Here is a 14,307-nt window from a genome sequence, read left to right as displayed (position 1 = left end):
ACATATTAAATTACCATTTAATAGTTAGAATAAAAACCTAGAAAGTACATATTAACTTACCATTTAATATTTAGAATAAAAACCTAGAAAGTAAATATTAAATTACCATTTAATACTTAGAATAAAAACCTAGAAAGTACATATTAAATTACCCTATAATATTTAGAACAAAAACGAAGAAAATAGCATGTATCATCCTTAAGGAAAGAAAAGTTACAGAACATGAAAATAATCCCTTTTCCTGTATAATACAAAAATAAACCATTTACCTAAGTAAAACAATAAGACATTTTAATATTGAAACAAGCCTTAACCCAAACATATGTGTACACTGCATTAACACTGAAATCTAAATCTTACCCAAACATGTATATACTGCATTAACACTGAAATCTAAATCTTACCCAAAAATATATACACTGCATTAACACTGAAATCTAATTCTTACCCAAAGACACACACACACACACACACACACACACACACATATATATATACACTGTTACGAAAAAAAATAATTAAATTAAGCATACACTATACAAAATGACTATATACAATAATTTTGACAAAACTTACAATTTAGTTGGAAAACAATAAGGCAGTTCGCCTAACGAAGCTCAACCACAAGTCCTCCAATGCAGCCATGCACTGCCGATGTACAACAGTGGCAAATTACCTCTTTTGCTCTCACAAGAGCCTTTCAAGTTTGCGTCAATTCTTTTAGGAGTTGATGCATCCCTTCTCCTAACTGTGTTGATTTTAGCAGATGGTAAAGTAGCGAGGTCTCCATCCACTTGGCTGTCTGATCTTAGAAATGGTGCTTTAAAACCATTATCTGTGACCCGCTTTTTTATCTTGGTCGGAGGCTTTAAAGTAATTGATAGTCTCTCCAATAAATCCTTTTGGACCAAGGTAGGCCACAAAAGTAATTGTGGACGCCCTAGTACTCTGGTACTGCTGATCCTGCCCTTGCCAATGTTGCCACAGTGGTGGGTTCTATCCTAAGCTATATCCACTGATGTGCTGGTAGTAAAATTAGTATAGGTGGCCGAAGGAGAAGTTGTGTTGAAGTACTCTTCTTGCTTGACTGGTCTAAGCTCATACTCAGATACATGATCTCACTACAGGGTGTTTCATCAGTTTCTCTGACACTCTGTTTTTTTTTTTTTCACTTTTCGACTCTTTTGTCTACTGTCTGCTTCTTCACATCAGCAGGAGTAAGTTATGTGGAGGTTGTAGGCAGCTGGCACTCTTGATGTCGTGGGTTTGTCTGAAATTCGAATTTTATAAACATGAAAATATGGATAGTAAATAAGGTAAGCATATAAGACTGGAGATATTGCTAACAATATGGAGTCAAAATAGAGATTTGTAGTTTGATCGAATAATGTCTACAGTATATCCAGCCTCATATGCTTATCTTAAGGTAGCTAAATGCATCGTCATCTAATTAGTGACGCGCATGAATGGATTACAAGATTCCCACTGTCCCTATCTATTATCTTGCGAAATCACAGCCCATGGAACGGGCTTGGAGAAATCAGCTGGGAATGAAGACCCTGTTGAGCTTGATTTTACTTACCTTACGTCTCAAACCTTAAGCTTGTTTCTGTATGTTTTTACGATGCCTATTCCCGTTTTTAAATTAAGAATTTTTAATCATCCTGTTTCTTTATTTTTTTATGTCCATCATGTACATAAATCTGAAAGTGTTTAGTTTAATGGAATACGTAGTTGGTGTATGATGCTCTACCTGGAAACAATGACAACCTTTGGATTGGTTTCATGCATATTAGATGGCTTTGCTCCTGATATCATTGCCACAATGTTATCATTGATAGTGATACTGCATGCATGATTACTATGATGCACGGCGATCAACATACCACATGTTATGTATATGTTTGTCAAATATATATAGTTACTATATCTATACCCTGTAGCTATATGGGGAGTCTGTAATCACTGGATTGGAAGAACTACTGAACTATACTGGAATGGTGGATGGAGTGGATTTTATAACTACATGAGTTATATACATGCATGTTGGCTAGTATTTATATATATATGTAGGCTTTATAGTTTAAGTTGTAAAGCTGTATATGTAGATCGCCATATGCATTTTTCATGTTGTATAGATGCATGCATATATATTCAATGTAAATATAAGACAATGTATCATAATAAAATAGGATATGTATACAAATAAGCATTTTAAATATTTCTCTCTTCCACCTCTCCGCTGGCCATGGTTTTGGTGGAGCTCGCCATTCTGCACTCTCTACAAGGTCGAAAACGTGTTAGTTAACATTTCTGATGGAGTTTGGGTCGTGACACTTTCACGACCCTCTTCCACTGAGATGACCCGAAACTCTGGTGGGCCGTCGCTGCTACATACTTTAGCTGAAACAAATTATTTTCTAGATAAAATACATATAGCTACAAAATTTCTGCCTCAATTTCGTCTAGAATCGCCATCTCCAGGTTGCACGATTTTTGCCACTCCTTATAGTCAGCTTCAACGATGGCTACTCTGTCTGTGGTATCTAAAAGATTCCCAATCAGGCAGCGTGGGCTACAATTCGACACATAGTATCGGTAATCACAGTGATTACCGATCCGATGCTATCTTTTAAACCACGATTTAAATATATCTGTTGAGGGAGACTAGCTGATATGGTTCATGATGATCTACTGTAGCTATTGACTATTTGATCGCATTAGTTCGAGATGTAAAATTTTAAGCTACAGCTGGAGATTGTTATGGAGATTTGTTTGAGAATATAGAGTATTTATAGTCTTTTTGTAACTAAATCGTTTATATATATATATATTGCATAGCAATGGGCAAATATATGCCTAGACTGAGACACAACCCCCATTAATCGCGAAAAAAATTCACCATTAGAAAAGCAGCCTTTTCAAATAAAACATATACGTGTAAAACATCGCTTTAAATAAACTTTCGTGTCTTTTAAAGTAATTATTCTATGTGATCAAATTTCATATTATGTATATTGTTTGTTTTACTCTTCACTTCATACTTAATATAGGGGTTGTCTCCATAAAAAACTAATTGTATAGTGTACAAAGCATTGAGTATCTACATGTTACAGTCATCTAATGTTCATCTATTACTGGCTGGTAATTCTTGTTTCACCTTGTATTTCAGCTTCTTAAAGGAACACCAGGTGTTTGTAAGAAAACTAACTTCAAGGGATGATGATAACATCATTTACACTATAATTATGATTTTTTTTTAGCTTGAGAAAAATACAGATATAACTTTAAAAGTATCCTACATTTAGTAATACTGCTCAGGTTTTGTTGTAATACTCACGCCCTTTTTTGCTGTACGCTGGCGTAACAATATTAATAACAAATTGGCCATCCAAATTATGAACAGTGGTTCATGATTACTTCTTTCTTTTTGTTCAGGCAGAAGAACAAACATTTTCTAGAGAATTTTATTTTAGTTTCTCGATCATGATTCAGCATTAGATGTTCAAATGTCTCCCAATATGCCAGTTTAAGGACTTACAACTCTAAAACCTGCAGTTTGTTTCCCGCGCTGGACAGAGCACGGATACCCCTTTTGTGTAATTTTGTGCTAACAACAACAAACAAAATAAAAAAGTTATTGAAAAAAAAAATATATTTCAGCGAAATAAGCCAATGGGAAATTTTGTTGGTAAATCTGAAAGTAAGTCAATTGTTTTTATGAATTATATGAGCACAAGATAAATGTCTTTGCGAGTGACTTAAAAGTAAGTTGCATATTTTGACGAGTATTAATTACGATAAAAGAAAATTCAGCGTTTTTTGCAGTCTTGGCTGAAGCTGATAAATTTCTTGCTCTTAACAACAGTTGGAAATTAAAAAGCTTTCCAAATCTCCAAAATAGTGACTAATAGGTAAAATATAGTTATCCTTTTTTAAACTTTGCAATTCACTAAGTAACGTTATAATGAATCAAGTAAATTAATGTTATACTTCACAGCCCTATTTTGAAAATTATTAGAGAAATATATAAGACAGTGGCGTAGTAAAAATGCATCAAAACTAGAAAAATTACTGCCAGGAAAAGCAGGAGAACACATAAATTTAATCCAGAACCCCCACTTTTAATTTGCTTCCTACACCTCTGTAAGAAGTGCTGTATCTATACAGTGTGAAGTAGCAGCAGAAATAACTTTGTGACTGCAAACTTTGATAATAATTTAAGTTTGGCGTTCAGAAAAGTTTAAGGATTAATGCATGATATTTCAAAATCTTTATTAAAAATTCAATGTTCATCATAGTTTCATTGAAACATTATAGAGGCCACTAGTTACAATAAATGTACAGTGTCGACTATCTTAATATCTCAAGACAGAACACAGATACATATTATATAAAAGACTTAAAGGATTGTTAACATTGCTACCATATATAGTAGTTATAATTAAAGCGAAAGCTAATATTAACGCATGTTAAACCGTTAAATCTGAATAATATTTGTCTATATTATTCTTTGAATTGTTTAAAACTTATACCCAATGAGAAAGTATTAATATACATTTACAGACTTATATCCTCAAATTAATAAATATATTTTACAGACTATACATAATGAAAGTATTTAATGTGTTTTACTGACTGTCTATATTGAAAATTGTTACATATACTTTGTTGACTGTATATATTGAAAGTAGTTAATATATTTTACTAACTGCATATACGATAAGTGACAATGATTAATATTGTTCAAACTACATTTTGAAAATGCAGTATATTTTATACAATATCATATAAGGTAAAAATAATATTAGAATTAGAACAAAAATATCAATTTAATCAATATATAATTTACGATTAACACTAAATGTTTACGTTATTATACACAGACACATGTACATAAACTGATACCAATACAGCTACACACCAAAGTATGTGATGTGACGTAACTCGCGATACTTGTACAAGAACTGTGCAAGCCATATTTTACAATACAAATAATAACAGTTCGAAGCTTCAATTTGCAGCATTGTATAAACATGTATTAGATGGGGAGGAAAATGTCTGATGAGACAGTGAATAAAAGGTAGAACCTGAAAATTGCTAAAGATGTAAAGAAAGTGGTTTTTTCTAACATACATATTTTATATCCTTAGTATGTAAATGAAGTATAGATATAGGTCTGGAAATAGAAATAAATTAGTTCTCATGAATTCTCTAATTTCTTGACAAATATTTTATACATTTAAAAATTTTAATACTTACATTAGAAAAAAAGTAGAAAACATTACTCTGATACTCTTAAATATATTTCAAACAACAAAAAGAGGTGTTCGAGTTAAAATAACTACTTGTTTAGGCAGAAAGGGTTGTGCTGCCATCTGATGGGAGAGAATGACAGATCATGTAACATGTTGAATACTTTTCACTTTCACACACGTTAAAAACGTACAATGTTGTCATGTGACTATCCACGCAAAGTTAAAGGATGAAGGCGGGAGTCTCGGTACAGTATCTCGTGCCGATCACGTTCTTGTAGACATTAAGTGAAAACTGGAAGGGCTTCGAGGTGTTAAGCCTTCAGCGAGTCCTTCAAATGGACAGTTCATTACCAACTGATAAAGAAAATGATGGATTTCTCCCAGATACTTGCGACAAATCTACCGAGGTTACTTACGGCCAAAAGGAACCAGCCTCTCCTTCGGGGGTTCGGAATCCCAAGTGTGCCAGATGCCGCAACCACGGCAGAAATGTAGCCGTGAAGGGACATAAAAGATTCTGTCCTCATCGAACATGTATTTGTGCAAAATGCAAGCTGATAGCCGAAAGGCAAAGAGTTATGGCAATGCAGGTTGCCTTAAGAAGGGCCCAAGCTCAGGATGAAGCTATGGGCCGTACAAGTGTCACAGATTCCACAGAACCTGCCTCATTGTTCACTAATTCATCACCGCCAGTCAATGGTGGCTCATCATCTAACCCATCCTGCTCCGGTTTTTCTTCTGCATTCACAACCACGAATGGTGAGTCATGAAGTTTTCTGTCATGAAAATTAAGGGAGATTTCAATGCTTATTTTTAATCTTAATTTTCGCCAACGTAACACTATTTCACTGTCTTGATGTTTACAACTTGTTTAAACTTGCATTTTCTACTGATATTTAACCACTAGCATTCTTCGAGATGTTGACTTAGACTTATGTTTGCGAAATATGTAACTTATCTTATTATTATTTTTTTTTTCAAATGATTTGAGAATTAGTGATTCTCACGTATAATTAATAACTAAATTTACCTTGGTTGTTCTATCGAGCAACCGTGAACAGAATACATATTAGGCCTACGTTTTATATGATACTTAGTTATAAGTAGATCTTAATTTTCTAAACTTGTATGCTTAAATTACTTACAAGTAACGGAGTTAATACTTGGCCTTGACAGCAAATAAACGTGCTAACATGAATAAATTATCAAAGTTTACCAATATTAGTACATGTATTGATTAAGCCTAGGCGATTCTAGGTAGGAATGATTTTACTGGATGAATTTTACGAAAACATAGATAACCCCCTCCCGTAAGAGATTATAAAAGACAGAAATAAATAAAACAAAATGTATAATTTATACGAAAATATACTATTGTTCGTATTTACCGAAAACGGTTTAATATTAATTTAGGATAGGGTACCCTTTTTTCAGATGTTAATAGTTCTATAATATACTACACTACTTACAAGGGTGAGAGATAAAAAGTAAAAATACCTGGCTATAATGGCATTCAGTGTTTCTCGTAGATTAAGGAGACTATTTTGCGTGACTAAGTAATTTACTGTGTAAACATGTTTCTGGTTATGTAGTCGGTGCTCTATAAAGGAGTAATTATCTTTCTGAAATCAGTTCCAAAGCGAGATGGCCGGAACGTTAGATTTCAAAGTTGTGTATGGCTGTATCAGAAACTTAAAAAATCATCAAATTTTCACGGAGAACAGTCTCTCAGGTGATCACTGAATGTCTGTAAGACTTCAGATAACAGCTGCCGGGAGAGTAATCGGGGTCGCCGTTAAGTATATGAAGAAAAATGGCCGTGGTCAAGCTGCAGACTGTGTTGACCACACGTCACCTCATTCAGTGATAATAATGGACATAGGGCCAGTGAGATCAGATTGGGTGTTTATGCTTGTTTCCTATTGTTGCAATTGGTTCCATCAGTCTGGGCAGCACGTTGTTGGCCCATGTTATTTCTGAAGAGCTAGCTATACCTACTCAAGGATTATTGCAGATCAGCTTTTATCCGTGACATACTTATGTCGATGTGATTAGATAGTTTCAGGACGACACCTATTGAGGTCTGCCTAATCTCCAGACCTCGTGTGGAAGTTCATTCTTCAAATCAGACGTCGCAGCTGATTTTTATTTCTGTGACCTTTCTAGAACAACCAGTATCACGTATACCAACTCAAAATTTTCTCGAGACACACGCAGTTTTAACTGTTTGTTTATATTAAGTTCTATTTGTTACGTGTTTCTGATTGTAAGACAAACCTATGTGCTACATTTTGTGGCTAAGATGCATCAAAACACAGTATCACTGGGATCAGTGTTACAAATAATACAGTACATCAAGGAGTAGAGAATATATGGTATTGTAGAGTACACTTTGTGTTTAGTTCAGATGTTGACTCATAACGTGGACAATATATGTATAAATATTATAAGTCACCCCTTATCAACGCGTTCTCTTATTTTGTGCGAGACAGATGTTGAAACTAACTTATCTTTAAATCTGATGACGGCGAACTGTAAAGTTGTCGACACGGTTAGAGAAGACTGATGAACAGATACACGTATTTCTGTGTCTCGTAAACACCCGGGACACACACTGTTAACATCTGACAAATGTCCTTAGATATATTTTTGGAAAATATAAGTCATAGATAGTATGTTCAGATCAACGTTTAATATACTTATTTGTTGTTCTTTCTCAGAGTTAGAAATGTCAAGCTTATCAAAGAAAAAATATAAGGCTTTAAAAATATTATTATTTTTGTAATTTGTTTTATTGTATTTTGAAAAATCTTTATTTTACTGCTGTTTTGTCATGCTAGACGAAAATAAATAATATTACAAAGATTGCAATTTTAAACACGGGGAAATTTATTAAGGTTGCTGTTAAAATTTAAAGAAACATAAGTGTAATTAAGCAATAAGAATTAATTTAATACATGAAGTAAAGTTTAAACAAAGCACTGATAAGATGAATCACGATACAACTTTTCTAGCCGCATCAGAAGTTGAGTTATAATTTCAAAAATCTCCATTTACTAATTGCGAAAATTCTAACCGTAATCAGATACTGACCTTCAAATGTAAATGTTTCGATCACACGTTACTGACGCTACGCATTCTGTATCATATTCATAGTGACTTTGCAGCCGATGTCTCGATGATGTTTGTAAAGGCCGATGCTCTTTAATAAGGAATACTAAAAATTGTTGATACGCGTTTTCTGTACTGATTTTACGAACATATCACTTTCATTACTTTGGACTGCAACTTACCATTAAAATCTTGCATCCGATGATATAATCGTTCCTTTTCAACAAACTGAAGATAGATTACAGTTATAAATCTTCCACAACTAAAATCACCAGCACCTGCAAAAAGTTAGTAATTTAAAAAATACAATTAGGCATGAATTAAAATAGTCAAAAATACGTTTCGCACAAAAACAACAGATTCAAATGGAAAAAAAAATGATTATAAAATTCAACAGTAAAACAGAAATACACAAACGATGCAGCCGAACTCCTAAACATTGTATCAATCTTTGCCAACTGAGTAACACACCAAGCCTGGCAAGTTTGTGACAGTGTCACGTGGTTTGTGCACTGATGCTGTTGGTTCGTCTATCTTAGAGCGTGATAGCATAAGAATAGGAGTTGACTGTTCTTCTGCTTTAAATACTGTTTTTAAGCACTGATGTTGAACAAAATATTCTTCTAATTACTGGTCATACGTACGCTCTAACTGAGCATAATCTTAACTAATACATAAATATTATAAATATATTTCTTTCTTTCTTAACCTTTACGGAATATATAAATATAAACATGTTTCTTGGCTTTTACTGAATACACAAATATTATAAATATGTTTCTTTCTTTCTTAACCTTTACGAAATATATAAATATAAACATGTTTCTTGGCTTTTACTGAATACACAAATATTATAAATATATTTCTTTCTTTCTTGACCTTTACGGAATATATTAATATACATTACAGTGTACATCACCTGATAGCTGTGAGAGCAAAGTATACTAGTTCATTTCAAACGTCAAACTTCAACTAATGATCGTCTTAGTTTTGATGAGTAGCAACCATACAATGTCATGCATATACGGTGTATACGTTATTACTTGCAGCTCGGAAAGCAAGGGGGGGTCATTACACCCTCTTGGTCAGTAGTCTTTCAATTACCTGGCAGTCCTACCTTTGACGATAAAGTAGTATTAGCGAAATGTAATCCCTACATTTTGCTGGACCTTACTACCTGATAACTCAGATAGCTGCTTCCTTTCAGCCAATGGTTGCATGAACTAATGACTGTCTTAGATCAAACCCATCCTTATTGATTAGGAGGCTGTCATTGGCGTTTCTTCCACTGGACGGAGTTGGTAATCTCTTCTAGTTCTAGTGAGGCCTCACCTAGTTCATCGGAGACTGCCCAGCTAGTTTCCGCAGCTTCCTCCCCCGGGTCGAGTTGACTGGAGAGAGAGTGTCCTAATCATCCTCTGACTCATCAGTTTCCTCTTCAGACTCCTGGTCGAATGAGTGCACCAAAGGCTGGTGTGTGATGTATGATGTAGCTTATTGACGTGTTCGACATGCTTTTATGCATCTTGTATCTACTGAAACTTATACGTTAGAGAACCATCTTGTTGAAGTATCAAGTACGGACCAATAGAGCCAGCTTCAAGCTATACTTTCATGTATCTAGCATCCACTGTAGCTTATACGTTAGAGAACCACATTGTTGGAGTATCAGGTACATACCAGTACAGCCGGCTAGAAGTTGCTTTCATGCAACCTTGCATGTACCATAACTAATCACTGCATTTGAACATCCATTCTTTCACATTCTGATCAGAACATTTCTTTTGTTGTCATGCTGCATTCCCATTTTGTTGTTGGCACGAATTCACGTGCATCAACCAGTGTTGAACTCCACTTACTCTTGGTGACACTGAAGGACTTCTCGTGGTGGAGTATCTTATATTATGTATACAGGGAGTAAGACTTCCCGTTTGAATATGAGCAGGTGTGGCAAACAGCCTATTGATCCCCGTTCCATTGCATTATATGCTATCATTATATATGCCAAGTGTTAATCCTAATAAGTTCTGATGAATTAAAATTTTTTACAAGCCTTTGCTTGGTAGTTTGTATTACCCATTCTGCCAAACCATCAGCTTCTTCCTCTTTGATGGCTCCTGAATGTTGTTGCAATGCTCATTGCGAAGTCCCTCACTGCACTTATCAATCAGGATATCATTTATGTGCAATCAGCGCAGATCGTCCACATAGGCAGTCAGTCCCTCAGTGCCAATCCTCTTTGAAGCCTTGAACTCAGATTGGTGGATCACCTAATTCTCCACGGGGTCGAATTGGTAACACAACTCATACATGAAAGTCTTCTAGTCGTCTTGCTGCTCTTCATCCAAGTGTTCAACAGCGTCTAGGGATAGACCATCTAAGCTCAGGACCAGTTGTTGCACAGCCTGCTCCTGCTGAGCCCATCCATTCCAAGCAATGACCTACTTGAAATGTTTTTGGGAACCAATCAAGGTCTGCCTGGCCTTATTTGCGTGTTCCTGTGCATCAGGCCAAAGTCTTTCTCTCTCATAATCCTGGTGGATATCAGGAGAAGGTACTGCCAATGCCTTTGGCTCAGGATGGAAGCCACTTATAAAGACTGATATCCCAATTGATGTCCAGTTCTTGGTCCAGGGTCACAGGGCGATGGATTAACTGGGGCAGCTCATTGTACAACCCTAAAAGATCCCAGGTGTAGCAAGTTGCCATCAATGTGATGAGGAACCTTTCTGTCCTGAAAGGTACCTCATCACATGGGCACAGTCTTTGCCCATGGAAGAAACAACTCTGACTGACGGAAATCATCCACCAGTAGTACATTCAGCATCTTGTCTACTATGTACTGGTGTTTTCAGCCAGAGCTAAGGATTCTCTGTTCTGCCTAGCGACAGTTGGGAAGTTCTGTAGAGATCTCCCTACATGGTCTTGAATTCGCCAAAAACTAATCCATTCTGGCAAATCTTAGTGGACTGTGTCTTCCTTCTGCCAAAATCGATCCTTAGAGGTACCGTCTGCTCGAGTTGTCTGGGCGTACCAGACACGAGCTGATCTCCATAAGGTAGCAGTTGCAGGCTAACCGATATCGTTGACCTTCACAACATTGATGAAAGTCCTATATCCAGAAGAGAATACCTCCTGGAATCGACATCTATCTTATAAAACCACCTCTCTCCACTCGTGAACTCTCCCTTTCGGTTTGATTATTTCTACGCCCAGAAAATGTCATTCTTTTCGTGAGAAGCTTTCTTTAAAACTCTTTAAATTCGAGGGATCAAGTAAGGGCTGGTATGCACATTATCGTTCCTGCAATAAATTATGACATCAAAATTTCTCTTTCCTATTACTTGTGGTATTTTCATGTAAAGCCAAATTCATAACAAGTATCAGATAGGCAAACTCACAAATAACAGCAGATTCGATCAAGAAATAAGGGGAGTGTTCTGTATTAGAACACATGATTGAATTTCTTTAAATGTAAAATTTTGAGTTTGGCAAATGTAAATAAATGAATAAAAACTGTATTATTAATAATAAACTAAAAACACAGTGTGCGTACCTAGGCAGACAAAATAACAGTCTTTTCCACTAGGCTGTTTTTAGCTCCGCAACTTTCTATTTGTCACGATTAATCTTTATAGAACTGATACGCAGCGTTCTTAAAGCAAGTCTTCGATTGATGATCTCCTAGTACAAACTGGCTAAAGAAAACACACCTGAATTCAACAGGTAAAGTCGATCTCTTTGTCTACTCAACAGTGTCACCTCGTGACCTTTGTTCTCTCACAACGTTGATCAACCATACATAGACAAAGTCAATTTGGCCAGCAAAGACATTACAGTGCTAATCTTTTCAACTTAGGTTTTTATGTTACTGCAAAATCCTCGGGCAGAATAGACATTATGTACTGTAGAGAACAAAGAAACTAACTATCTATAACAAGGCAGTCTCAACGATTTTCATTACAGCATGGAAACTAACTAAACAAATCTTACAAATCAATATCACTAAAGCACGAAGGAGACATATGATATGCTCTAACGTCATACTATCACGTACCACTTACGGGACACGTTAAAAAAATGTCGTCAGAAGTTCGTGATCTAGATGTGAAATTTACAGGACACATAATGAAAATGTGTCAGAAGCTCCTTATGTGGAGGTAAAATTTACAGGAAACATTATTGAAATGTTAACAGAAGCTACTGATGTGTATGTATCATTTACAGAACACATTGTTAAAAATGTTGACAGAGGCTACTGATGTGTATGTTTCATTTACAGGACACATTGTTAAAATGTGACAGAAGTTCGTGATGTGTATGTATCATTTACATGGCACATTATTAAAATGTTGACAGAAGCTACTGATGTGGATGTATCATTTACAGGACACATTATTAAAATGTTGACAGAAGCTACTGATGTGGATGTATTATTTACAGCATACATTATTAAAATGTTGACAAAAGCTACTGATGTGGATGTATCATTTACAGCATACATTATTAAAATGTTGACAAAAGCTACTGATGTGGATGTATCATTTACAGCATACATTATTAAAATGTGACAGAAGCTCCTGATGTGGATGTAAACTTTACAGCAAACATTATTAAAATGTTGACAAAGGCTACTGATGTGTATGTATCATTTACAGGACACATTATTAAAATGTTGACAGAAGCTACTGATGTGTATGTATCATTTACAGCATACATTATTAAAATGTGACAGAAGCTACTGATGTGGATGTATCATTTACAAGACACATTATTAAAATGGCATACACATCAGTAGCTTTGTCAAGTAGCTTCTGTCACATTTTAATAATGTATGCTGTAAATGATACATCCACATCAGTAGCTTCTGTCAACATTTTAATAATGTGTCCTGTAAATGATATGATTTGGATGTAAACTTTACAGCAAACATTATTAAAATGTTGACAAAAGCTACTGATGTGGATGTATCATTTACAGGACACATTATTAAAATGTTGACAGAAGCTACTGATGTGGATGTATTATTTACAGCATACATTATTAAAATTTTAACAAAAGCTACTGATGTGTATGTATCATTTACAGTATACATTAGTAAAATGTAAACAAAAGCTACTGATGTGTATGTATCATTTACAGGACACATTGTTAAAAATGTTGACAGAGGCTACTGATGTGTATGTTTCATTTACAGGACACATTGTTAAAAATGTTGACAGAAGCTACTGATGGGTATGTGTCATTTACAGGACACATTGTTAAAAATGTTGACAGAAGCTACTGTTGTGGATGTATCATTTACAGCATACATTATTAAAATGTTGACAAAGGCTACTGATGTGTATGTATCATTTACAGGACACATTGTTAAAATGTTGACAGAGGCTACTGATGTAGATGTATCATTTACAGGACACATTATTAAAATGTTAACAAAAGATACTGACGTGTATGTATCATTTACAGCATACATTATTAAAATGTGACAGAAGCTACTGATGTGGATGTTTCATTTACAGGACACATTATTAAAATGTTGACAGAAGCTACTGATGTGGATGTATAATTCGCAGCATACACTATTAAAATGTGACAGAAGTTCGTGATGTGGATGTATCATTTACAGGACACATTATTAAAATGTTGATAGAAGCTACTAATGTGGATGTATCATTTACAGGACACATTGTTAAAAATGTTGACAGAAGCTACTGATGTGGATGTATCATTTACAGGACACATTATCAAAATGTTGACAGAAGCTACTGATGTGGATGTATCATTTACAGGACACATTATCAAAATGTGACAGAAGTTCGTGATGTGGATGTTTCATTTACAGTATACATTATTAAAATGTTAACAAAAGCTACTGATGTGTATGTATCATTTACAGCATACATTATTAAAATGTGACAGAAGCTACTGATGTGGA

General features: G+C 34.9%; 1 protein-coding gene across 1 annotated transcript in view; it reads left to right on the top strand.

Moving 5' to 3' along the window:
- Positions 1–5,269: 5,269 nt before the first annotated feature.
- LOC106471955 overlaps positions 5,270–14,307 on the top strand; it is a 57,563-nt gene continuing 48,525 nt past the window's right edge. Inside the window, exon 1 of the mRNA XM_013932579.2 lies at positions 5,270–6,017. Coding sequence (XP_013788033.2) covers positions 5,594–6,017 — 424 coding nt within the window. The 5' untranslated portion in view covers positions 5,270–5,593. The remainder of the gene's footprint in view (positions 6,018–14,307) is intronic.

The sequence above is a fragment of the Limulus polyphemus genome, unplaced genomic scaffold (genome assembly GCF_000517525.1).
Source record: "Limulus polyphemus unplaced genomic scaffold, Limulus_polyphemus-2.1.2 Scaffold4986, whole genome shotgun sequence".
Classification (NCBI taxonomy): Eukaryota; Metazoa; Arthropoda; class Merostomata; order Xiphosura; family Limulidae; genus Limulus; species Limulus polyphemus.
Note: the sequence above shows the minus strand (reverse complement) of the source record. Positions and strands in the feature narration are given on the sequence as shown.